At 43.6% G+C, this 27112-nt stretch overlaps 3 protein-coding genes across 24 annotated transcripts; 2 read left to right on the top strand and 1 right to left on the bottom strand.

Moving 5' to 3' along the window:
- The first annotated feature begins 701 nt into the window (after window positions 1–701).
- Window positions 702–24546, top strand: LOC118230694 (zinc finger protein 2-like). Of its 13 annotated transcripts, none has more exons than XM_035423946.1 (10): window positions 13583–14181; window positions 15367–15721; window positions 16566–16762; window positions 17177–17272; window positions 17691–17814; window positions 18365–19139; window positions 19229–19302; window positions 19509–22500; window positions 23604–24400; window positions 24498–24546. In XM_035423946.1, the coding sequence occupies exons 2-8, from the start codon at window positions 15688–15690 to the stop codon at window positions 21065–21067; spliced, it is 2859 nt and encodes a 952-aa protein (XP_035279837.1). In that variant the 5' UTR covers window positions 13583–14181; window positions 15367–15687; the 3' UTR covers window positions 21068–22500; window positions 23604–24400; window positions 24498–24546. The 13 variants fall into 13 exon arrangements, with proteins under 13 accessions (XP_035279844.1, XP_035279842.1, XP_035279837.1 ...); XM_035423949.1 differs by lacking the exon at window positions 13583–14181 and adding an exon at window positions 14333–14467 and having other exon boundaries at window positions 15367–15439; XM_035423942.1 differs by lacking the exon at window positions 13583–14181 and adding an exon at window positions 14333–14467.
- LOC118230691 (zinc finger protein 2 homolog) lies at window positions 1269–14368 on the bottom strand. 10 transcript variants are annotated; one of them, XM_035423927.1, is made up of 7 exons: window positions 9000–9973; window positions 8052–8726; window positions 7892–7953; window positions 7221–7577; window positions 3398–4193; window positions 3254–3312; window positions 1269–2853 (listed from the first exon to the last, which is right to left on the bottom strand). In XM_035423927.1, exons 2-7 carry the CDS (start codon window positions 8600–8602, stop codon window positions 1847–1849), a joined length of 2832 nt encoding a protein of 943 aa, XP_035279818.1. In that variant the 5' UTR covers window positions 8603–8726; window positions 9000–9973; the 3' UTR covers window positions 1269–1846. The 10 variants fall into 10 exon arrangements, with proteins under 10 accessions (XP_035279818.1, XP_035279824.1, XP_035279822.1 ...); XM_035423936.1 differs by lacking the exons at window positions 1269–2853; window positions 3254–3312; window positions 3398–4193 and adding an exon at window positions 5401–6632 and having other exon boundaries at window positions 6885–7577; XM_035423935.1 differs by lacking the exons at window positions 1269–2853; window positions 3254–3312; window positions 3398–4193 and adding an exon at window positions 5401–6884 and having other exon boundaries at window positions 7137–7577.
- On the top strand, window positions 23626–27097 carry LOC118230696 (oocyte zinc finger protein XlCOF6-like). Its single transcript, XM_035423958.1, has 3 exons — window positions 23626–24400; window positions 24498–24556; window positions 24762–27097. Exons 1-3 carry the CDS (start codon window positions 23652–23654, stop codon window positions 26234–26236), a joined length of 2283 nt encoding a protein of 760 aa, XP_035279849.1. The 5' UTR covers window positions 23626–23651; the 3' UTR covers window positions 26237–27097.
- Window positions 27098–27112: the final 15 nt, after the last annotated feature.

Below are 27112 nucleotides of genomic sequence, written 5' to 3'. Positions count from 1 at the left end.
GTTCTCAAGGGGATGATTAGCACAATTATTCACCACAAACAGAAGAGTTTGAGGAAGACTCCTGTATATATTTACGGGGAAAAAAAACTTAATCTTTGCCTCAACTGTTTTCACACACTGGGCCTTCGACGTGAACAGTATTGTACTTAAATAACCTGGTCTATGACTGGTTCCGAGCATTCTGGAAACACATATGGACTGCATTTATATAATGACATAATGACAATTATTTATTGTGATGGCATAACATTCATACTTCAATAAAGGAATAAGTGATCGAAAAGTTTGTGCATCACCCATCCGACCCCCCCTCCCCTTACATTTTAAAAAATGTAATTGTGCATTTGTGCTTTCTTGGCTTGTAATTCGTGTAAATTGCATTTACATCTGAAAGCTCTTCCCCATTGACCAATCTCTTCCATCACCTTTAAAAATTATCAGAGGTGGTAAATCCAGGTTAGGTCAGTGAAATTCCTGCTCATGTATTTGTTGTTCCAGTCACCTAGATTTGCCGCACTTCTTCTCCCGGAGGTCGATTAGTAAAATCAGATTGGTGAGTTCATGGGTGGAAGGAACGAATGAGAGTAGTTCTTTCTGACCCCTGGACTTTCCACCACTGAAAATGATCTTCCCATAATCATTTTGCACTTTACAATAATTACATTCTGACGCGTGCATACATCACTATACGCATTTTCTATACACTTACACCATTTGTACCGCATTTTAACTTTGTAAATACGCAAGTTACGCGTAAAAACACATAATCCGTATAATAGACACAACTGCGCATGCGCCTTTGCCCAAAGGCATTCAGAAAATCTGAAAAGCCAGGGCAACGGGTTGGCCTCGGTTTGGACCCCAGTCACGAAATTCGGCAGCAGGAGTTACAAACAACGCTGAAGACGTGGAAGACAAGACGCCACGGAGAACAGACTTCCCTACTGTCCGATAAGTAAAATAAAATGTGAATGCTAAGTGTTTAACTACTGTCGTCTGATTCGCAGGTAGCTAGAGTCTATATGCATTTGAAGACTGTTCAAAGGTTTCGCCCCAATAATTAAAATGCTACTTGAAACGAACTTGCGACGTATGTAAACAAAGATATGGAGACTACACACACTGGGACACAGACGCTAGCCGAGGTAGCTAATGGGTGATATATCCTCTTCCAGAGCGCGTGCTTGTGCGCTGGAAACGGCTTTCGTGCGCGAGACTTCTTATTGAGGTAGAGTGATCGAGTTAGGAGCATTCGGTCTCAGGCTGTATACAGTTTCATTCGTTTATTTCAGCACGGTTGCTCAGTTGAGAGTGAGAGTTGGTGTTCCCATGTTCTGTTTCCTGTGTATAAACACGGCTCTAAATCCTTCACTGGTCATCAGATGTGGATGTAGATACCCTCAAATTAGAGATGCCAGTGAGCCCTTTAACCTCATATCAGTTGTTTTATTTCAAATCCAATGTGCTGGAGTACAGAGCCAAGGTTGACAAAGGTTGTGTCCCTGTCCAAATACCTATGGACTGCTGTGTATTTCAAAGAGGGTGGCACAGGAACAGATTTACTTTCACGAAAAAGCACGAACAACACTCAGGATAAATCTTACAACGTGCACAGATGGATTAACTTGAGCCAAACAGGCACAAAAAAACTACCACAGTTTGTTATAGATCAAGATCTTACTTCATAATGCACACGATAATTAATTTTCACTAAACAAAAATAATTATTACTGTTTGTTAAATACCAAAAGATAACTTTTGCAGACACTGATGATTAAAATTCACCAAAAGCACCGGATTAATCAAAACAGTGCTGACACTACTAATATTAACAAAAACATTTCTGCTAAAGCGATACTTCACACATACTAGACAAAGGGCACTCGACTGTATGAGATCGTTGGTGTAGCTTCAGATTATAGGACTGAGCAAAACTCTTCCCGCACTGGGAGCAACAGTATGGGCGCTCACCTGTGTGAGTTCGCTGGTGCAGCTTCAGGGGATATGACTGAGCGAAACTCTTACCACATTGGGAGCAGTGGTACGGGCGCTCGCCTGTATGGATTCGCTGGTGTTCCGACAGATTCTGTAAATTAATGAAACTCTTGCCGCACTGCGAGCAGTGGTATGGTCGCTCACCTGTGTGAGTTCGCAGGTGCACCTTCATTTTATCTGCCTGAGTGAAACTCTTCCCACACTGAGAGCAGTGGTATGGGCGCTCACCTGTATGAGTTTGCTGGTGTAACTTTAGATGACCTGACTGACTGAAACTCCTCCCACATTGGGAGCAGTGGTAAGGGCGTTCCCCTGTATGAGTTCGCTCGTGTAGCTTCAGATGGCTTGACTGACTGAAATTTCTTCCACACTGGGAGCAGTGGTACGGGCGCTCACCTGTGTGAATTCGCTGGTGTACCTTCAGTTTATCTGATTGTGTGAAACTCTTGCCGCACTGGGAGCAGCAGTATAGGTGTTCACCTGTGTGAATTCGTTCATGCACCTTCAGAGTGATTAAGTAGCTGAAATTCTTTCCACACTGGGAGCAGTGGTATGGGCGCTCTCCTGTATGAATTCGCTGGTGTAGCTTCAGGTGACTTGACTGGCGGAAACTCTTCCCACACTGGGAGCATGTGTGGGCCCCTGGAGTGCCTGTGTGGGACTGTGGCGGGGTGGGGAGTGTCTTAGGGGGAGTGGGGTGCTGGTGTGTGCTGCTGGGAGGTTGTTGGGACCCCAGAGTCCTGTTGAGCTCCTCTGGGTGAACCATCTCAATGTGCTGCTGAAGATTCACTTCCTCTGTGCAAACGAATGGGCACTGGGAGCAGGCAAAGACCTGAGAGGACACATCAACAGCTTGTCCTGAGGAGAGAGGAGATGTGGAGGAGATATGAAGCTTATGGGAAATAGAGAAGGAAGCACATGCTGATAAACACAACCATTAGTGCAAAAGTGTGATATTGGATACAGTCTTAATTCAAAATCTTAACTCTTAATCTTAATTTCCTTTCACACAACCTGTTACCCAGCTGTCCCTGTTCCAGGATCTCCCTACTAAAATCAAAATGGCCGCGTCAGTAGTCAAGTGTGCCATTAACCCTTTAGCAATTAATGGTAAAATCACCGCATTTGCGTTCATATATTTGCGTGCATGATTGCTTCAGCTTTGTAATGGCTGACATAACTCAAAATGGAACTAGCAATGTCTAGGCTAGAGAGTTCAGCCTGGGGCTTGGAGAAAATGATTATCAGTGATGTTAACCTGTGTTTTGGTTCTGGGAGGCGATGACAGGAGAAATAAGGGAGGCTTCAGCACAGATCCTGTAAAAGACAAATAAAGGCACGTTATTTAAGGTAAGACTGATAGTGATTAGAGGAGACACACAGTCCAGCTCATCATTCATACCTGGTCTCTGATGAAGATGGCAGCAGTTCCAGGGGTCTCTCCAATTGGCCAGTTGGCTTCCTCTTCCGGGTCATGACCTGACCCTTCTTCTGTCTCAGAGATCCGTTTCCTCTCAGTGGTGAGAGCTCATACCGTATCCATGGAGATCTCGCTCCCTGACCTCTTTCACTGGCCATTGGATGAGGAGGTGATGATGCAGGAAGCAAATTATCTGCAACCTCTGTGCTCTGAATCAGCACTCTAGGCTGTTTTAGCAGACAGGAAGTGACCAAAGTAGACGGCTCCTCCCCTCCCTGTTGGCCATTTTCTGATTTTATGTCATGCACATCCCATTTGTAAATTTGGATGATTTGATTGGGTACATGTCCTTCCATCTGTTCATCCCTCTCTTTATCTTCCTCCTTCCAGAGTCCCTCTTCATCTCTCACTCCATCCTCTCTCTCCATTTTCACACTCTGCTGCTCCCAGTCTTCCTCCTCTTCTTTCTTCATGTTGATTAGGATGGCCTGTTGCTCTCTGCTCATCAAATATCCAGTTTTCCTCTCTGTCCTATCCTCAATGTCTTCACATCTGTCCAAACTTGACCTTGACTCCACCCCCGTGTAATCTGTGCAGTCCATCACAGATTCTGCCTTTATGTCTTTGCCTGAAGAGGAGGGGCTTAAAAATGTAATTGGGTTGGACGTGAAATCTGATTGGTTGTCGGTGTTTGTCAGCTTGGTAGAATCCACCACTCCTTGCGAGGGAGGGCGGGATGCAGAGAACAACTTGCATTCATCCATGGAGGAAAGTGTTGCTGTGGGAGAGAATGACCAGAACAATGTTTAATGGTACAGACAAGAATTTTACAATATACACACAAAATATGAAATGATTGTTTGTGGCCTTTTTGTATTTCAAAATATAGTTATTGTACTTTAAGATTAAACATGAAATTCTTTAAGATAACCTCCACAGGAAAAAGTGAACTTTAAAGGGAGAGAATGGTAAACTAACATCTAATTTGGTTATGGAAATGACTACAATTTTTTTATTAAATACCTCAGGACAATTTTAACAAATCCAACGGTGCAATGCACACAGTTTTCTCTTTCTCTCCAGTGTCTCTTTTTGAATGGTCACTCAAGCGTCACTGTAGGCTACAACATTTGAACGTAGTTATCACACTTAATATCGGCGTCATTTCAGATTCGAATCTAAATACTACCGTCAATATGTTCGTAAATTCGGCTCCATTGTCACAGTTTGCAACAGAAAGACCTACTTATTACAGTATTCTCCCACTACAACATATTTGGTAATTAATTGTACTACCGTCGCATATTTTGTGCAAAAGACCAAACACCGCAGCATCTGTCGCTGAAAGCTCGTAGCTGCTATTTTTCGTTTAAAATACCCGCATTAACAAAGACACACTCGAGACATACCTGTGTCCCTGTCTACATACAGTACCGTTTCCATCTTTGTGTCCGTATGTACGGGAATCTGCATGTTGACGAAATGCGTCCGAACAGATGTTTAATATGCATCTCCAGTAGCATGAATGAAAAATTATATTACTAGCCTACCGGAGCAGCGAAAACGCTTCCTTCTTTCCATCACCCCTCGTCTCTTTGTGACTCGAAAGGATTAAACCTGGTTACTATAAGTCGTGGTACCATTGATTGAATCTAGTTTTGTGTAATTAATAAATGCCCAGCGGATGATCGGTCGTCCTTTTGCCTTTTTCAGTGAAGGATACAATCACGGGATACAACTGCCTTGGCGCAGTGAGGCCGCCAGGAATATTTCCCCCGCAGGTGTCCAACACTCCTGCACAGGCTTGGATATCTTGCATGCTCCTTTTTCTTATGCAGTCCGCCTCTCGACAATCAACTGGCTCTTAATTGACCCGCTTTCCTGTCACTCACTTTTGGACCAGTAGCAGAACGTGGTGTTTATAAACAAATAATTATGCAAATTCGACAAGGAACATTAACTCACGCCACAATAAAAAAATAAACTACGTTCAATATTGTGATATTTGGTTTTGACTGTCAACTGCTCTTCAACAAGTTTTCCTCCGTCATATACGTTAGTAACGTTACGGAAGTTGTCAACGGAATTTATTTGCAAATTTGTTCAAAACAAACATGGCCTGAGGTAGAATCTCTTTAAACACCTGTTCTGCACATGCAATGATCAGCAGTTTACTGGGATGGCATAGCATTAGTACTCCACAAAAAGTTATAATATTTTCATATGTAGAACACCCTGCATACATAGGATACATCACAGAGTGTTTCACAGAATACCATAGATGCTCTGAAGAAGGTCATTTTGACCGAAAGGTCAGCTAATTAAACTAGATTTGCAATATACTCAGTGTGCCAAGTTCTTCCTTTATTACAGAATACGAGAGTAAAATAAATGGAGCAATGTAATAAAAAATATGAATCAAAAGTAAAAAAATTAGAAAAAAAGGTAAAATACACAGAACATAACATTTAAGAGACACAGAATATGGAATAAAAATAAAGAAAAATTAAAATGGTATTGATAAAAGTCAAAAAAAAATTTTTAGTTCATACAAACCAGCCAAAGTTTGTTTCTGCAAATATGCTTCCAACTTCAGTTAAAATGACTGAGTGAAATATTTCACACAAGGAAAGCAGTGATACTGGAGCTCGGTTTTTGAGTTCAGAGTATTCGAGGGGAGGAAACTCTTCCCACACTGGGTGCAGTGGTATGCCCGCTCATCCACGCGTGTGCTGGTGTGGCTTCAGATCATTTGATTTACTATTTCCACACTGGACGTGGTGGTTTGGGTGTTCCTCTCGATGAATTCGCTGATGTAGCTTCAGGTTATATTTCTTGATGAAACTCTTGCCACACTGGGAGCACTGGTACGGGCGCTCACCTGTATGGGTTCGCCGGTGTAGCTTCAAAGCACCCGACTGAGTGAAACTTTTCCCACACTGGGAGCACTGGTACGGGCGCTCACCTGTATGGGTTCGCTGGTGTAGCTTCAAAGCAGCCAACTGAGTGAAACTGTTCCCACACTGGGAGCAGTGGTATGGGCGCTCACCTGTATGGGTTCGCTCATGTAATTTCAGATTGGTTAAATGGTTGAAATTCTTCCCACACTGGGAGCAGTGGTATGGGCGCTCACCTGTGTGAGTTCGCTGGTGTACCTTAAGATGACATGAGTGACTGAAACTCTTACCACACTGGAAGCAGTGGTATGGGCGCTCACCTGTGTGAGTTCGCTGGTGTACCTTCAGTTTATGTGACTCAGCGAAATTCTTCCCACACTGGGAGCAGTGGTATGGACGCTCACCTGTGTGAGTTCGCTGGTGTAACTTTAGATAACCCAACTGACTGAAACTCCTCCCACACTGGGAGCAGTCATATGGGAGCTCACCTGTATGAGTTCGCAGGTGGTGTTGAAGATGACCTGACTGAGTGAAACTCTTCCCACACTGGGAGCAGTGGTATGGACGCTCACCTGTATGGGTTCGCTGGTGTCGCTTCAAACCATCCGACCGAGTGAAACTCTTCTCACACTGGGAGCAGTGGTATGGGCGCTCACCTGTATGAGTTCGCTGGTGTAACTTTAGATAACCCAACTGACTGAAACTCCTCCCACACTGGGAGCAGTGGTATGGGCGCTCACCTGTATGAATTCGCTCGTGTAACTTTAGATAACCCAACTGATTGAAACTCTTCCCACACTGGGAGCAGTCATATGGGAGCTCACCTGTGTGAGTTCGCTGGTGTACCTTCAGTTTATGTGACTCAGCGAAATTCTTCCCACACTGGGAGCAGTGGTATGGAGGCTCACCTGTGTGAGTTCGCTGGTGTACCTTCAGTCTATGCGACTGAGCGAAACTCTTCCCACACTGGGAGCACTGGTATGGGCTTTCCCCTGTATGAGTTCGCCGGTGTAACTTGAGATGACTTGACAGGCAGAAACTCTTCCCACACTGGGAGCAAGTGTGGGGCCCAGGAGTGCCTGTGTGGGACTGTGGCGGGGGGGAGTATTCATGTGTGCTGCTGGGAGGTTGTTGGGACCCCAGGGTCCTGCTGTCCTCATCTGAATGAACCTTCTCAATGTGCTGCTGAAGATTCACTTCCTCTGTGTGAACGAATGGGCACTGGGAGCAGGCAAAGACCTGAGACGACACCTCAGCAGCTTGCCCTGAGGAGAGAGGAGATGTGGAGGAGATATGAAGCTTATACCCAGCCTTGTCACCTTGCATGGCTGGACAGGCAAAACCCCTGCCTGTTTCAGCATCTCCCTACAAAAACAAAACAGCCTAAAGCCAATAGCCAAGTGTGCATTTTGCCCTTTAGCAATAAATGCTATAAATCACTGCAATGTAGTTCCCAGTTTTTAGCTAAATGATTACTTCAGCTTTGTAATGGCTGACATAACTCAAAATGAAACTAGCAATGTCTATGCTAGAGATGTTCACCCTGGGCCTGGAGAAAATGATTAGCAGTGATGTTCACCTGCGTTTTGGCTCCTGGGGGAGATGATCGGAGGTATAAGGGAGGCTTCATCAGCACAGATCCTGTAAAAAAATATTAAAAATAAAAAAAACACAAAGGCACATTATTTTATGCAAAACTGATACTGAACAGAGACAATCCAGCTCCTCATCATTCTTACCCGTTCCCTGATGAAGATGGCAGCAGATTCATGGGTCTCTCCATCTGGCCAACGGTCTTCCTCTTCCGGGTCATTACCTGACCCTTCTGTCTCAGTGACCCGTTTCCTCTCACTGGTGAGAGCTCATGTAGTCTCCATGGAGATTTTGCACCCTGACCTCTTCCATAGGCCACAGAATGTGAGTGTGATGGCACAGAAACCGATCCATTGCCAATTTCAAGTCGCTGAATCAGCACTCTAGGCTGTTTCAGCAAACAGGAAGTCACCAGAGCGAACAGTTCCTCCCCTTCCTGTTGCCTAAATTCTGATTCTGCTTCATTGCTCTCACATTTGAAAATGTGGGTGACTTGTTCAGTTGCATGTCCCTCCTCTGTTTCTTTCTCCATACAGAGTCCTTCTTCATCCCTCTCCATTTTCACACTCACCCTCTTCTCATCTTCATCCTCTTCCTCCTTCATGTTGGTCAGTATGTCTTTTTGCTCCTTGCTCATCAAATATCCACTTGTCCTCTCCTCCATGGCTTTGCATTGGTTCAAACTTGACCTTTGCATCTCAATACTTCCGGGCAGTATTTACAAATCCAACTAATCAATGCGCTCTCAGGTTGTTCTCTCTCTCTCTCGCTCTCTCTCCAGCTCCAAAGTCTCCCCTTTTTGAATTGTCACTCACGGCTCACTGTACAACATTTTAAATAGGTTTTTACACACCTGAATATCAGTAGCATTTCAGATTTTAAGCGGCGTTTCAGCCGCAATATGCTTGTAAATTCGGCATTGTCATAACTTACAAATATAAAAGACCTGTCACTTACAGCTACTATCACAGTAGTTTCGCACGAAACTAATTAATTGCACTACTTTCGCATAGTATTACAAGCTACAATGCAAGGACTAAAACACCGGTCTATCTGTTGCTGAACACTCCTTTAATAGACACCGTTATACATACCTCTAATTTGTTTCCATCGCTGAGGCAAATACATAATAAGAATGATAAGAAAGCCGTCAAAAAATGGATTTAAAACGTAAAGCCATGTAGTAGTACGAACGCATGGAAGACCGCAGCTAAAATTCTGTTAACTCCATTTACTTCCGAACTATTTATTTCCGACGACGGGCAGGCTCATTGTGACCCGGAAATTATTAACTGGTTGCCAAGACAACGAATCACGGAACAGGTCTGTGCTGGGAAGATAGACTGTATAAAAATATGGAAACGATCGAATTATAAAAAAAAGTATTGTGTATGTAATAAATGACCGAATGAAACATGACCTGTTCTCGTTTTCCTCCTTCAATGAAGGCTACAATCACACGATTCCCCGAAGCACCTTTTGTAGAAGAGGATTTCGCCGATACATAACTACAAGTTCAATAATTCTCTGCATCTGAAAGTTTTTTATTTAAACATTTCTTTAAATATTTTGGAATAACATTTCAATTTCTGATATAAATGAATAAAGGAAAAAAAATCGTAAGAATGTATATAAAATATATTTTAGAAAAATAATATTCTATAAAAATATATATCACAGTACATTTACATGACAATGTCAGAACCCATAGTGTGACATTATATAAATTGGTTTCACGCTTCACATTAAGTCAATTTAACAGTTATTCTATTGGCAAAGGGCACGTAATAGCACATATGTCTAATGTCACCCCATGCACTGATTTGTTAAGTTATTGTTTTACTTGGACATGATCATAATATTTTGTGGTTAAATCAGGGACAGTTTGAGTCCTTGTATAGTTGCTGTGTCTCATGTGCTTAGTGGATGCCTGGACTTCATTCCCATATAAAGGTCCCCCTTTTCCCTACTGTGCAGTCTCTGGCTCCAGTTTGTACAACATGGCGGCACCCACAAACTGCACTTCCTGGGCTTCAAAACCCTTTTGAACAAGCTCATGGAGAGTCAATGGGTGACGTCACAGTGACTTGGTCCATATTTTTTTGACCGTCCATGGTGTGAGCGCTCACCTGTGTGAGATCGCAGGTGCAGTGACAAATGCCCAGTCTGAGTGAATTTTCTTCCACACTGGGAGCAGTGGTATGGGTGTTCACCTGTGTGAGTTCGCTGGTGTACTTTCAGAGTACACGACTGGCTAAAGCTCTTTCCACACTGGGAGCAGTGGTATGGGCGTTCGCCTGTATGGATTCGCTGGTGCACCTTCAGAGTATGTGACCGACTGAAATACTTTCCACACAGGGAGCAGTGGTACGGTCGTTCCCCTCTATGAGTTCGCTGGTGTAGCTTCAGATTATTCAGCTGAGAGAAACTCTTCCCGCACTGGGAGCAGTGGTATGGCCGCTCACCTGTATGGGTTCGCTGGTGTACCGTCAGAGTGCTTGACTGAGTGAAACTCTTGCCGCACTGTGAGCAGTAGTACCGGCGCTCACCTGTATGAACTTGCTGGTGTACCTTCAAAGTGCTTAAGTGGGCAAAACTCTTCCCACACTGGGAGCAGTGGTACGGACGCTCACCTGTGTGAGCGAGCTGGTGTACCTTCAAAGTGCTTAAGTTGCCAAAACTCTTTCCACACTGGGAGCAGAGGTAAGGACGTTCCCCTGTATGAGTTCGTTGGTGTTCTGTGAGTTTACTTGGCTGCAAGAAACCCTTCCCACACAGGGAGCAGTTGTACGGGCGCTCACCTGTATGAGTTCGCTGGTGTGGATTCAGATGACTTAGCCGACTGAAACTCTTCCCACACTGGGTGCACTGGTATGGGCGCTCTATTGTATGGGTTCGCTGGTGTATTTTTAAATTGTGAGAACGACTGAAGCTCTTCCCACACTGGCAACACTGATGTGGTAACTCTCTTTTATGCATCTTCTTGTGTGTCCTCAGTAGTGATTTGGATTTGAAGGTCTTCCCACACTGGGAGCATGGGTGGGCCCCTGGAGTGCCTGTGTGGGACTGTGTCAGGGTAGGGTGTGTCTTAGGGGGGGTGGGGTGCTGATGCTCGCTACTGGGAGGTTGTTGGGACCCCAGAGTCCTGTTGAGCTCCTCTGGGTGAACCTTCTCAATGTGCTGCTGAACATTCACTTCCTCTGGGTGAACGAATGGGCACTGGGAGCAGGCAAAGACCTGAGACGACACCTCAGCAGTTTGTCCTGAGGAGAGAGAAGATGTGGAGGAGATGTGAAGCTTATCAGAAATGCAGAAGGAAGCAGAAACTCAACTACAACCATTACGGCACAAGTGTAATAATCGATAAAATCTTAATTCTAAACCTGAACACTAACTCTAAATTTCTCTTCAGCACGATCTAGCAGCCAACTCCACCTCTGTGTTAGACTCCCTCAGATTTTTGTTAGATGATTACCTGCGCGATCCAAACCTGTGTTTTTTCCCCGGGTGGAGATGACAGGAGAAATAAGGGAGACGTCAGCACAGATCCTGTAACAGACACATAAAGGCGTGTTACATACCCTACGACTGATAGCGATCAGAGGAGACACACAGTCCAGCTTGTTATTAATTCTTACCCATCCTCTGATGAAGATGGCAGCATTTTCAGGGGTCTCTCCCACTGGCCAACTGTCTTTTTCTTCTGGATCATGACCTGCCCCTTCTTCTGCATCAGTGATTCATTTCCTCTCAGTGGTGAGAGCTCATGCCGTGTCGCTCCCTGACCTCTTTTACAAGCCTTGGCAGATAATGGCACAGGAACTGAAAAATCTGCAATTTCAAGGCGATGAATCAGTACTACGGGTTGTTTTCGGAGACAGGAACTGACCAGAGTCGACAACGTCTCCACTTTCTGTTCCTTGAATTCTGATTTTACTCCATTATTTCCTAATTTGTCCATTTTAGCAGCTTGATCAGTTACATGTTCCTCCCTCTGTTCATCCCACTTTTTTTCTTCCTCCTTCCTGTGTCCCTCTTCATCTCTCACACCATCCTCCCTCTCCATTTTCAGACTCTGCCTCTCCCAATCTTCCTCCTCGTCTTCCTCCTTCATGTTGGTCAGTGTGTCTTTTTGCTCTCTGCTCATCAAATATCCAGTTTTCCTCTCTGTCCTCTCCTCTATGTGTTCACAACTTTTCAAACCTGACCATGGCTCCACTCCTGTGCAATCTGTGCTGTCCTCTATAGATTCCATCTTGATGTCTTTCCCAGAAGAGGTGGGGCTTAAAAATTTAGTTGAGTTGGACATGGACTCTGATTGGTTGTTGGTGTTCGTCAGCTTTGCAGAATCCACCACTCGTTGAGAGGGAGGGCGGGACAGTTTGAACTGCTCTACGGTGAGTAGTTTGGCTGTGAGAAAAAATGAACAGATTAATGTTTAATGGTACAGATGAGCGTTTTTCAAACTACCAAAATTGATTGATTGAATCCTTTCTGTATTTCAAACCGTAGAGTTCATACATGTTCATGTAAAACAAGACCAGGTTAAAACCTAGTATATGGCTGGACCTAACACACGTGATCTGGCTGACCAATGGCGTAACTTCATAACTCACCCGACCAATGATGTAACTTCATCATTCAGGCACTCAGCCACTCAGTCACAGACATTCGCGTTTGCAACAGTGCAGTCCAGCCAAAAACCACCCGCGATTTGTTTGCTTTTTTTTGCTTCAAAATACTCTTATGTCTATGTCTAACAAAACAGACTCTCACAATTTTGTGCTTTAAAAATACATATGTAAATGTTATATTGATGATTTCTATTTGATGTCATACAGCAGTGAAAATAAGGAATACATAGGTCAGTTAACTCACACTGCTTTCATCTATCCATCCATCCATTCATTTCTAACCGCTTAATCCAAATCAGGGTCAGATTAACATTTCCTTCTTCCAAGAACTAGCCACTGAATTAAATAATGCTGTCAATAATCGCTACCTAGTTATTTTGGTGGCTAAAGTCATTTGAAAAGAACTTTGAAAGTGGCAGTTTTCCTCTTGGAGGAAATCTGTGACAGAAGTAATCCAACACGAATAAATTCTTCATGACATTTCAACTGTCAGTCTGCGTTTTTGTTTCTGAGAATGCAAGACACAAAGCTTTGTTTTTTGTTGTCGTTGAAAACCTGGGAAAATGCTGTGTGTCTTGAATTCTTAATGCGAGAAACGGTTTGTCAGTCCATTTAGGAGAAGCAAAAACACTGTTACACTCAATGCTGAAAACCTGCGTTCATGCCGGTGTTACACCGAAATCTGTGACTGCAGAGGCCGCTGTTGCACATTTTCTACATGCGTGTTGTCGAGAACGGACATGAAGAACAGCGTTTACGTAGACGGCGTAAACTACTCCTAAACATTGGATTGCCGTCGCTCCCTGTCCAGTGCATGTAATCGCTGGTTGTTATTGCTTCCTATGGAGAAAGAGTTGGTGGATCATAACCACCCCAGGCATGGTATCTGTCAGTAGAAAGTAAATAAAATAAATGTAGTTAAAAAATGTTTTAGAAACAACTGTTTTATTTTTATTATTACTACATTTTATGAAATGAACTATAAAATGTTTCAAAAAATGTGTATTTGTCCCTGCATGCAGTGTGACATATAGTGATTTAGTTATATCCGCGGTCACAGATTTCGGTGGGTCACAGATTTCGGTGTAACACCTGATACTGTAAACAAAACAACAACACGGTGTGTTCTCATTCTTATCTCTTCTGTGTATAACGGCAAAGGGCCAAAGTCATTCTGTGCAATATTTATTTTATTTCAGACAAACGGTCAACTTTATAAAGCAGTGGCATTCAAGTATCATTCCTGCTGGTCCCGGCTGGTCTGTCCTTCTGAACTGAACAACTCTGTACTCTGGATCACACATTCGCAATATTTATTTTTTGTCTGTGTTTTTTTATACACAGACTGACCCCACAGATTTCAAAAGAAGCAAGTAGCCTACATATCGACTGCTGTGGAATATTGACAGTATAGCCCAGTTCAATATAAATAACCATAAGCGCATTTTCACGATTATATTGATCAATAGTGCCAGACCTGGCTAACAATATTTCCATGTCAGAGAGTATGAGTATGAGCTTCTAGTTATAATATTTGCCCTCGATAACATATTTCGTAATTCGTTGCACTACCTTCGGGATATTATTATAAGCGAGACTGCAAAAGGCCGAACTTCGCTGGATCTGGAGCTGAAGCTCGCAGGTGCTACTTTTCGTTTAAAAGTTCATTAACGAAGACGCAATATAGCCTACATACCTCGGATTTTCCGCTCTGCGTAGCCGAGTGTTTCTATCGCTGTCTCTATGTATTGGGTCTGAAGTCGAGAATTTTGTCTGAAACGTAAAAGCAGCCGTCACGAACACCACGCGAGAGTCCAGGGCACGGCGCCTACGGACGAGGCTTAAGCCGAGCTGGACTAACCGGAAGAATTCTGCCCCTAATGGTTAGAAACAACATGCTGAAAATACCAATTAACTGTATGTTATTCGTAAGTATGTGTAGAAGTTTGTTAAACAATGGTTGTTTTGATCCAGAAGTCTTGGGAAAATATTTATTTACATGTGCATATTTATATTACATATTTTTGTATATTACACACTCCTGCGGTGTCCTTTGATTAGACTTCAGTTTCCAGCACTGAGATTTCAGTCATAGCCTAAGTAAAGGGACTTGCCATATATGTATATATTAAAATGAATAAATATTGAATGAAGACTCTACTATAATTGGCAGGTAGCCTAGAGTGGTGCTACGTTTTCCAAAAAGGTTTTATTAGCCGCAGTTCCGATGGCTGAATATGGGTTCAACAGCGATGTTGTCAAGCTATATAGACTGCTCTTAACCAACTACAATTACGTTAGATCCGATTTAACGCGTCTCGCCTGCATTGTATGTAGGGGAGTAGATATTACCGGCTTTAAAACTGCTACTTTGGCATGGCCTCTGTTCAAAGTCAAGCTTTAGCCCGTGGCTAACGGTAGCCTGCACACTGGCATTAGTCATGGCAGCTTTCAGTGGATATTGTGGAGTTAATATTAAGAATATTCTCCTCAGAGAGAAGTTTGTCCTGATCTTTCGAAACACTGCAATTACATCGTGTAAGAGCTCCCCACATTAAATTAAATAGCATTGAGTTTTTGTGAAAGTTTAACTGCATCCTTTTGAATCTGATATCAGTAATTTATGTAGACAGATTTGTCTTCATAGCCTTGAAGCATAGGTGTTTTGATGGAGAACTGCATAGCCAAATTAAACTTGACAAATGTAGATTTATGGCTGGCTATATCAGTGTCTTGTGTTTAAGTTAAGTGTTTACAGCCTACTTTGCAGTCACGGTAGGGTTCACGTGAAACGAAAGGAAGATTTTCCTTTTCTCTTTTGTTGCAGTAGATCCCTCTCTCCCTGTCTCCTGCCTGAACCTGCTGGTTCCTCCACTTCAACTCCTCTCTGCAGCCATGTGGCAAGTGCTCCAGCAGCAAGATGTGTTTCATTATGGGAAACTGGATAATATTGGTTCAATAATGCAATAAAAATAATGGCTTTTATTTTGATTTTATTTTCGCCTTGGTGATATCGAGGAAGTCAACCTCCTTTTATTACATGTTGCTACTAGTACGCATGCGATCTTACAGTAGCATCTTACCTTGATGATGGCTTGAGTGGTTTTTCAAGGCTAATTTCATCAGAACAGCTGCAATATTTTACAAGATGATGGAAACAGCAAGCATTGAAGAAATTGGAGGTGCATAGCTCTGCTTTTATAAACTGAGTGTTCGGCGAAGGATACTAAGCTACAAGCGACGATCGAGCGATGCTCTTTTTTAATGTAACGTGTGACATTACACAGATTCCAATAACAGCTAAAACTAGCACAGTCCCTTGCTGTTTTTTGAATACATGAATAAAACTTGAATGAGCTGTCAGCTATAATTGGTAGGTAATCTAGTGTGGTGCTGCTTTTTCAAAAGGTTCATGAGCAGCAGATTCTAAATAGCTAGGTTTCCTCCTTTTTGCTGAAGATTGTCCTCCTCAATCACGCTATATGGATCGCTCGTAACCAACTGCTCCTACCCAATTTACATTAAGCCGGTTAAACGCGTCTCTCGTGCTCTATATATAGGGAAATAGATATGTAATAGTATGAAAATATTGCTTCTGTTTGGGGCCCCTTCAAAACCGGGCATCAGGTCAGGCCTAACAATATCGTGCTAATTATTATGAGACACGGCCGCTTTCAGTGTATTTTGTGGAATTTCCTGGAGAGAATGGAAAGAACATTGTCCTTATGCTTTTTTTTCGCGAAACTCCTATTCAAATGTATAAAAAACTCAGCACGTTAAATATAGAACGTTGAGCATTTCTTTGGAATGGTGTTTTAGTGAAAGTTTAGTTGCATCATTTGGAATTTGGTATGAATAATGTGATATGTTGACAATTTATGGATTTGTTTTCATAGCCTGGCACCTATACAGCTGTGGCTTTTTAGCCGAATAGATCACGGTCTTTTTTTCAGCGTTTTACAGCCTACATGCATTCTAGTGTGAAACGTGAAATTAACAGAAAAATTAAATTTTCTCTATTATTAGATCCCTCTCTCCCTGTCTCCTCCCTGCACCTGCTGGTTCCTCCACTCCAACTCCTCTCTGCAGCCATGTGGCAAGTGCTGCAGCAGCAAGATGCGTTGCATTATGGGAAACTGGAGGAGTTTGTGTCCCTGGTGATGGAGACATTCCCAGAGCTGCTGAGTGAGAGCCAGAGGACCGAGCTCACTCTGGGGCTGCAGGTGAGGAGGAGGAGAGGAAGGGGGAAGGATGGGAGGGAAAGGGGTAAGAGAGGAGGGGAGGGAGAGGGGTAAAGGAGGAGGGTGAGGCAAGAGTCATGGGGTGGACAGGAAAGAAGTATCACTTTAAAATCATTTAGCACTTTGCCCATGACAGTTAATACTGCCCAGCCTTGGCTGAGTGCTTGTGTCTGTGTAATATGGGCCAACATGGCAGCCTGCATCTCAGTTAATTTCACATCCTCTACAGGCAAGAACAGCTGGCACACAAATTATAACCTTATATATTTATGTCATATATTGGTTATATTTGAGAAACCCATTTTAATTATGATGTTTTTCTCCCAAATTGTTCCACATATAATAATTCACTCTCTCCGTTTCTCTCTCTTTCTTCCTCTCTCTACATGCCCACAGCAGTTTGGCTGTAAAACTGACCCAGCCCTGGAGGTTCTGTTGTGGGAGTTCCTTTCCAGACTGGATCAGCTGCTGCCGGTACCAGATCTCAAACAGGTACAGAGACAGAATACCAGCACCAGGACATACCTGAACCTACTAGAGATGCCTGCTCACCATAGCATTGCTGCAGAATGGTTAAGAAAAATAAAATTGCACATGTCTGTATGATGAAGACATCTTTATTCATATCTAAATATAATTAAGTACAAACTTATGATCCTGTTAAAAAAGGCTGCAGTAGGAAAATGCAGCAAAATGAGAGGTTTTATAATAACTGTATCATCTTTATAAACATGTACAATCTCTGAGCTGCAGTCGATTACACCATTATATATGTACTGCAGTCAGTGAACTCCTGTGCATCTCGTCCATCCTGCTATAGCATAGGAAAGTGCTTTTCTGCAGAAATAAGTTACAGTGACAAGTTTGAACCAGAGACTGTAAAAAATGAACTTGATTGTCTCTCATTCAGACAGTGTCCTGGCTCAGTGCTGCCCCCTCTGTCCTGGAGGTCTGTGTGCAGTCTGTTTCTTACACAGACAAACTGAAGACCCTTCTCAGCCACCACAGAAGTCTTGGACAGTTGGACCTGAATGGTAGGCCTTTATCTGAGCAACCGTGTAAACCACTCCCACTCAGTTACAAATCATAATCCACCACTGACTCATTTTAGCCCCATTTGTACATTTTTCTACGTTTATATAAAAAATAAAAAATAAAAATTAATTTCCAATCCCAAACTCAACCGTACTTGTTGATCTCCCGCCAGCAACCTTTCCTGCCAAAATCAGGAGGAGATGGCAGACACGTTACTCCTCCGATTCACGTGACGCATATTCTCACACGTTCTCCCAGACTGCAGACTCACCACCAATCATTTACTGCCCATGTCACCAGAGGGTAACGAGATCGCCATATTCTCGTTTTGCGCTTACGCAGGCGCCTGGTCTTACCAGCAGTGGCCGCTAGAGAGCGATGAGAGCAAGGGAACTGGCTAGCCGTAGGTCAGACCCAGTCTTTATGCCATGAACCACCCGGAGGCTCCTTCTACCCGTACATTAATATTTTGAAATTGTAAATAAATTGTGAACCTGATTAATTGTCATCTGTACCTTTTAACATTAATCCTTTCATTCTCTCTCACAGTAACACTTCCCTCAGTTGAGGACTGCAAATTGACCTCTATTCCCTACTCTCCCTCTCGAAGAGTGGTGGATTTCACCCAACCGACAAACACCAATATCCAATCGGAATCCACAACTGAGTTCATGAACTTCGTAAGCCCCACCTATTTAAGTGAAGACATAAAAGCAGAATCTGTGATAGACAGCTCAAATTTCGACGGGGTGGAGCCAAGGACGAGTGTGAACAGATGTGAAGACATGGAGGAGAGCACAGAGAGGAAGACTGGAAATTTGATGAGCAGAGAGCAAAGAGACGTACTGACGAACATGAAGGAGGAGGAAGATGATTTGGAGAGGCAGAGTGTGAACACGGTGAGGGAAGATGGTGTGGGAGATGAAGAGGACCATTGGAAAGAGGAAGAAAAAGAGAGGGACGAACGGACGCAAGGACACATAACTGACAAATTGGTGCAGAACAGAGTCAACTCAGAACATGGACTGCAGGAAGGGGAGGAGTTGTTTACTCTGGCCACTTCCTGTTTGCTAAAACAGCCTAGAGTGCTGATTCACAGGCTAGAAATTGCCAGTAGTTCAGTCCCTGTGTCATCACTTCCTCATCCCGGGGCTGATAAAAGAGATCACGGAGTGAGATCTCCATGGATACAGCATGAGGTCTCACCACTGAGAGGAAACGGATCTCTGAGACAGAAGAAGGGTCAGGTCGTGACCCGGAAGAGGAATACAGTTGGCCAGTTGGAGAGACCCCTGGAAGTGCTGCCATCTTCATCAATGGATGGGTAAGAATGAATGATGAGCTGGACTGTGTGTCTCCTCTGACCACTGCCAGACTTGCATAAAATAATCTACCTTTATTTGTCTTTTACAGGATCTGTGCTGAAGCCTCCTTTATTTCTCCTGTCATCTCCTCCCAGAACAAAAACATATATTCTGATCGCACAGGTAATCATTTTCCAGAAGTCAGAGGGAGTTTTTCCACATAAGTTGAGATGGTTGCCAGTTCGTGCTGAAAGGAAATGCAGTGTTCACATTTAGAATGAAGATTTTATCCATTATTACACTTTTCCCATAATGGTTATGTTGTTAGGAATCTGCTTCCTTCTCTATTTCCCATAAGCTTCATATCTCTGCCACATCTCTCTCCTCAGGACAAGCTGCTGAGGTGTCGTCTCAGGTCTTTGCCTGCTCCCAGTGCCCGTTCGTTCACACAGAGAAAGTGAATCTTCAGCAGCACATAGAGAAGGTTCATCCAGAGGAGCTCAGTAGCACTCTGGGGTCCCAACAACCTCCCAGCAGCACACATCAGCACCACACCCCAACTAAGACACCCCCCACCTCGACACAGTCCCACACAGGCACTCCAGGGGCCCACACATGCTCCCAGTGTGGGAAGAGTTTTAGTTGTATGAGTAATTTGAATAAACACCAGCGAACTCATACAGGGGAACGTCCGCACCGCTGCCCCCAGTGTGGAAAGAGTTTCAAGGAGTCATGTAGTCTAAAGGTACACCAGCGATCTCATACAGGGGAACGTCCTTACCACTGCTCCCAGTGTGGGAAGAGTTTCACTCGTTTGATTTATTTGAAGATACATGAGCGAACCCATACAGGGGAACGTCCATACCACTGCTCCCAGTGTGAGAAGAGCTTTTCTCGGTCAGATCAACTAAAGCTTCACCAAAAAACTCATACAGGCGAGCGGCCATATCACTGCTCCCAGTGTGGGAAGAGTTTCACTCGTTTGATTTATTTGAAGGTCCACCAGCGAACCCATACAGGGGAACGTCCATACCACTGCTCCCAGTGTGAGAAGAGCTTTTCTCGGTCAGATCAACTAAAGTTACACCAAACAAGTCATACTGGCGAGCGGCCTTATCTCTGCTCCCAGTGTGGTAAGAGTTTCCCTCAGCTGAGTAGTCTGAAGCTGCACCAGCGAACTCATACAGGGGAACGCCCGTACCACTGCTCCCAGTGTGGAAAGAGTTTCCCTCAGTTGAATAGTTTGAAGTTACACCAGCGAATTCACACGGGGGAACGACCATACCACTGCTCCCAGTGTGGAAAGAGTTTCCCGCAGTCAAGTCGTTTGAAGCTGCACCAGCGAACACATACAGGCGAGCGCCCGTACCAGTGCTCCCTGTGCGAGAAGCGTTTCAATAAATTGAGCAATTTGAAGAAACACCTGCGGATTCACACTGGGGAACGTCCTTACCACTGCTCCCAGTGTGAGAAGAGTTTCAGCCAATCAAATTCTTTGAAGCTGCACGAGGAAAGCCATATAGGAGAGCATCCGTACCAGTGCTCCACTTGTGGGAAGAGTTTTCGCCATTCACTTAGTCTGAAGGTACACAAGCAAACTCATGAAGGGGTAAGACCTTACCACTGCTCCCAGTGTGGGAAGAGTTTTACTCAGTCACACAGTCTGAAGGAGCACCAGCGAACTCATACAGGTGAGCGCCCGTACCGCTGCTCCCAGTGTGAGAAGTGCTTCAGCAGTTTACAGTCTGTAAAAAAACACCAGCAGATTCACACGGGAGAGCGTCCATACTCCTGTTCCCAGTGCGAGAAGAGCTTTGTTCAGGCGTCTCAGCTGAAACGACACCTGCAAACACATACAGGTGAACGGCCGTACCCCTGTTTGCAGTGTGGGAAAAGTTTCAGCAGGCCAGATAATCTGAAGCTACACCTGCAAACTCATACAGGGTGAACACCTGTTACACTGCTCCCAGTGTTTCACTCATTCGTGTTATGTGACCGTACACCTGCGACACCACACAGGATTGGGCCTATTTCTATTTGGTTTTTGAATTTTTGGCACATTCTTGGATTACTTTGGGACAAACACGCTGTGGTTTGATTATTTTTATACTTCCATTTCTTTGTGTGACTGTGAACTTGCCCACGTCTGTAACATTTGTTATTCTTTTAAGGATGAACCTCGTCTTTAGATTAGATGTAAATATTTGTTAAAATTTAATAAGAAATCTTAATTTTAATCTGGTTGGGAGTTGTACATTTTGATAAAGGTTGATCGTCAGTTTGCTCTGCCTATCAATCAATTCTGCGATTTAATTTATAATTGATAGCTTTGATAATAATTGGCAAATTAAATCAAATCAATATATTTTGCAGGAAAAAATGTAACATGTTTATGTTTTATATTATTGTGCTTTGCTTTACTCAATGACAGAAACAGTTCCACTCTTTGCTGTATCCTCTATATTTAAATAATGTATAATATATACTCTATGGTTTTCTGTGAGATGTTTACCTATTTTATGTTGTAATTGAGACCTACACGACCAATTCATTTTCTTCCTTCCGATTCCAGCCCCCCAGTCTCCCAGCACCAACGCGTGTTTTGTATTCTGTATAAGTGTCTACCTGTTTCATCATCACCCCAGTATTTTCTCCAGTCTTCGTGCGTATGAGATTTTATATAAATCTTAGCCTCAGCTCTTCTTAGAGGAGCTTGTATAATCTATGTCTTGGAGCTTTAGTGCCAGTTTGGCCAGTATATCTACCTCTTCATTTCCCTCTACAGTACACCAAAATGGACTGGCACCCACAGGAAACAAGTGTATGTACCATTTGTTTGTAATCTATACAGTATGTCACGCTGTTACACTTGGCAAAGTATAAAATTACTTGTGATGAAACATTCAAAATAAAAGCTCGGGTGCATTCGTCAAAATACTGAGTTTCTTCTAGCTTTACATCTAGCATTTACATAAAGGCAATGGGTTTCACCATTTGTTTGAAAAATCCGTTGACACAATTTTGGCGCAAGGAACATGTTGTTCTGCAAATGGGGTGTTTCAGGCAAATGTCATTTTTGGCACCAGGTTAAGAAAAAGCTGCCTAAATCCATCGACAGATGCATTTGCGAACACGGTCCGTTGATTTTGATCCAACGATAAAGAAAAATATATTCTGGCTTTTATATTGATTTTATTTCCACTTTGGTATCACGGAAGTCACCCTACTTTTAATTACACGTTGCTACTTGTGCGCATGCGTTCGTACAACTGGACTTCACTTGGTGTGCTTTAAAAAGCATGCTAGGTTGTTTCTTCTGAACAGTTCCAAAATTTTGCACGTTGATGGGAACGCTGAGCATTACAGAAAGGCGAAGCGTAGGTTCGTATATGTGCCTTTGACGAATGTGTGCTGAGTGTTTGACGAAAGGTAGCTAACTATGAGGGACGCGTCCAGCGGTGTACACTTTGAATATGCACATAGATTCAAGTAATTGCTCAGACGGGTGCAATGGCTTGCTGTATGTGGAAATATATATTTTTTTAAATAAAATGAATACCGAGTGAACAGTCGGGTATGATTTGTAGGTTACCTAGTGTGATGCTGCTTTTACAGCAGGCTAATGAGCCGCAGATCCGATGGCTCAATATGGGTTCAATAGCTTAGCTTTCTCAAAATAATGCTCTTTGCTGAGGAGGACCCTCCTCTTTAATTATGGAATAAGGACCGCTCGATGTTAGGTGAAATTTAACGCGTCTCGCCTGCCCTATACGGGAGTAAATATTTGTCGCGATTTCGTACAGAGCAAGGTATTCCTCTTTTCCGTTTGTATGGCGTTTATTGTAACGGCTACGAACAACAGAATTACTTCTCAAGCGACAGCAGACAAGACAGACCCTCGCATCAGGCCCAGTGTTGCCAGATGTGGTAAACCCGTCCAATCAGAGGCTTGATCTGGTAGACTTCCAGTAATTTGTTTAATTGTAATTAAGTAAGCCAAAAGGAGGTTATTTCGAGGAAAGTCGAGTCTAAGATTATTTTTAAGTAAATCTCCTCTTTTTCTATTATTGTAGGTAAAAAAAATTGGGGGGAAAAAAGTTTAGACTTTGGTTTGCTATTCAATCAATGTGCAGATATTAACTGAATTCCTTTGGCCTGTACAGTATGTTTACATATATATGCACAGACACGCACGCACACACACACACACACACCTATAAATATATACTGTGTATGCACAAGCTTTGTAGCCTAAACCAAGGACATGGTAGTCAACACCACCTATGCTTTGCATTTAGTAGAAGGCCTCCATTTTTCCATGCTTAGTCAGCATAAATCGCTCAAAGATAAAAAGACGTTACATTTCATTAAATTTATTAGGAAGACGCAATTTTTGAAATTGTGAATCATCACAAAAGGCAGTTTTGTGTAGCGCAATTGTCATCTGTACCATTGAACATTCATGTGTTCATTCTCTCTCGCAGCAACACTTCCCTCCATAGAACAGTTCAGAACAGTTCAAGCTGACCTCCATGTCCCGCCCTCCCTCTCGAAGAGTGGTAGATTCTACCAAGCTGACGAACAGCAAGAGCCAATCGGAATCCATAACTGACTGCATGAACTGTTTAAGCCCCGCCTCTTCAGATGAACACATAAAGGCAGAATCTGTGATGGACAGCTCAGATTACACAGGGGTGGAGCCAAAGTCCAGTTTGAACAAATGTGGAGACGTAGAGGAGGGGACAGAGAGGAAGACTGAATGTCTGATGAGTGGAGAGCAACAGGACATACTAACCAACATGAAGCGGGAGGAAGATTGGGAAAGGCAGAGTGTGAAAATGGAGAGGGAGGATGACATGAGAGTTGAAGAGGGACTCTGGAAGGAGGAAGAAAAAGAGAAGGATGAACAGATGGAGAGAAAAACAACTGAAGTTGCCCAAACTGACAAATTGGTGAAGGATGGAGTAAAATCGGAGCATGGACCACAGGAAGGGCAGGAGTGGTCTACTCTGGTCACTTCTTGTCAGGTAAAACAGCCTAGAGTGCTGATTCGCAGGCTAGAAATTGCCGATAGTTCAGTCCCTGTGTCATCCCCTCTTCGTCCCATAGCCTGTAAAAGAGATCAGGAAGCGGGATTTCCATGTAGACGGCATGAGCTCTCACCACTGAGAGGAAACGTGTCACTGAGAGAGAAGAAGGGTCAGGTCATGACCCGGAAGAGGAAGACAGTTGGCCGGTTGGAGAAACCCCTGAAAGTGCTGCTGTCTTCATCAGAGAACGAGTAAGAATGAACGAGGAGCTGGACTGTGTGTCACCAGTGTGTTCATTATCACGACGAGTCTTACATTAAAAAATGAGCCTTTGTTTGTCTTTTACAGGATCTGTGCTGAAGTCTCCCTTATTTCTCCTGTCATGTCTCCCAGGAATCAAAACACAGGTAGAGATCACACACAATCATTTTCAAAGTCTGAGGGAGTCTTTCACAGCTGGAGATGGTTGATAGGTTGTTCTGAAGGAAATTATGATTTAAGTTGAATTCAGATTTTTTTATATTATTGCACCGTTCCAGTAACCGCTGTGTTTCTATTATGCTTCCTTTATGTTCTATGACCTTCACATCTCCTCGACACCTCTCTCCTCAGGAGGAGCTGTTGAAGTGTCGTCTCAGGACTTTTCCTGCTCCCAGTGCCCATTCGTTCACACAGAGGAAATGAATCTTCAGCAGCACATTGAGAAGGTTCACCCAGAGGAGCTCAACAGGACTCTGGGGTCCCAGCAACCTCACAGCAGCACACTAAAGCACCCCACATCCCCAAAAATGTTCCCTACCCTGACACAGTCCCAAACCGTCACACCAGGGACCCACACATACCACCATTTTGGGAAGAGCTTCAAATCCAAATCGCTTCTGAGGACACACAAGAAAATACATAAAAGAGAGTGTCCGTATCACTGCTCCCAGTGTGGGAAAAGTTTCCACCGTTTACATCATCTGAAGGTACACAAGCGAACTCACACAGGCGAGCGCCCGTATCACTGCTCCCAGTGTGGGAAGAATTTCTGCAATTTATATGGTCTGAAGGTACACAAGCGAACTCACACAGGTGAGCGGCCGTACCACTGCTCCCAGTGTGGTAAGAGTTTCAGTCAGTCGAGTAATTTGAAGCAACACCTGCGAACCCATACAGGTGAGCGTCCTTACCACTGCTCCCAGTGTGGGAAGAGTTATACTCAGTCTAATAATTTAAAGCAACACCAGCAAACTCATACAGGGGAGCATCTATACCACTGCGCCCAGTGTGGGATGAGTTTCACTCTGTTCAGCGCTTTGAAGGAACACAAGAGAACTCATGCTGGAGAACGACCATACAAGTGTTCCCAGTGTGAGAGAAGTTTCACTCATTTGAGTACTTTGAAGCAACACAAGAGAACCCATACAGGAGAACGCCCGTACAACTGCTCTCTGTGTGGGAGGAGTTTCTCTCTGTTGAGTACTTTGAAAGAACACCATAGAACCCATACAGGGGAATGTCCATACAAGTGTTCCCAGTGTGGGAAGAGTTTCAGGCATTTGAGTACTTTGAAGCAACACCAGAGAACTCATACAGGGGAACGCCCATTCAACTGCTCCCAGTGTGGGAAGAGTTTCACTCATTTGAGTACTTTGAAGCAACATCAGAGAACTCATACAGGGGAACTCCCATACCACTGCTCCCAATGTGGGAGGAGTTTCATTCATTCAGGTACTTTGACGAAACACCAGCGAACTCATACAGGGGAACGCCCATACAACTGCTCCCACTGTGGGAGAAGTTTCACTCAGTTGAATACTTTGAAGAACCATCAGAGAACTCATACAGGGGAACGCCCGTACCACTGCTCCCAGTGTGGGAAGAGTTTCAGCAGGTCAGATAAATTAAAGCTACACCAGCGAACCCATACTGGGGAACGCCCATACCTCTGCTCCCTGTGTGGGAAGAGTTTCAGTCAATCTCATAAATTGAAGCTACACCAGCAGACTCATTCAGGGGACCGCCCGTACCAGTGCTCCCAGTGTGGGAGAAAGTTTACTCAGTCGTGCCAACTGACAGCACATCAGCGAACTCATACAGGGTAACGTCTGGAACAGTTGCAGATTTTCCAGAAAGAGGACACGTGTGCATATTGTCCCCGCACACCGAGGACGATGCAAAGATGAACCCAAGGATTACGGTTTCATAACTGCACAGTTTAGTGGAATCTAGGGGTTATCATGTATCAGAACGAACTGTTAGACACCGCGTCTGTGTCAACAAGCTCTTTGGAAGGGTTGCCAAGCAATGTTTTTTGGCTATGTACCCCATTGGAATGTTTGGCTGCAAAAGACGACTGCATACAAGGGCTTGATACCCACAGTGAAGTATGGCAGTGGATCATTGATGCTTTGAGGCTGTTTTGCTGCCTGTGGTCCAGGGGCTCTTGTTAAGATCAATGGCATAATGAATTCCAATTAGTGTCAGGATATTTTAACCTAAAACCTGGTCGCCTCTATCAAGAGGTGGAGACATGGCAGTAGATGGACTTTTCATCAAGGCAATGACCCTGAACATTCAAATATCAAAATAAACACAGAAATGGTTGTGGGATCACAAAATCAGTGTTTTGCAATTACCATCTCAGTCTTTGCATTTTCACACTATTGAAAACTTGTGGTGTGAATTTAAGAGTCCACAAGTGCAAACCTAGGAATATCAAGGATCTTGAAATTATTTGCAGGAAGGAGTGGTCCAAGATCCCTCCAAAAGTGTTCTCCAAACCTTGTCAAACATTACAGAATGTGTGGTTATAATTCTGAAACCTATCCTTTACAGACAAACGTGTACGATTCAATTAATTGAGTAATTGTCATCTGTACTGGTGAATGTTAATGAAAAAAAAAACCACATTGCCAATTTTGAGGCAGGGTACATCATTCTGCAAATAAAGCGTTTCTGGCAAATGTCATTGTCATTTT

Source organism: Anguilla anguilla, chromosome 6 (genome assembly GCF_013347855.1).
Source record: "Anguilla anguilla isolate fAngAng1 chromosome 6, fAngAng1.pri, whole genome shotgun sequence".
NCBI classification, from domain to species: Eukaryota; Metazoa; Chordata; class Actinopteri; order Anguilliformes; family Anguillidae; genus Anguilla; species Anguilla anguilla.
Note: the sequence above shows the minus strand (reverse complement) of the source record. Positions and strands in the feature narration are given on the sequence as shown.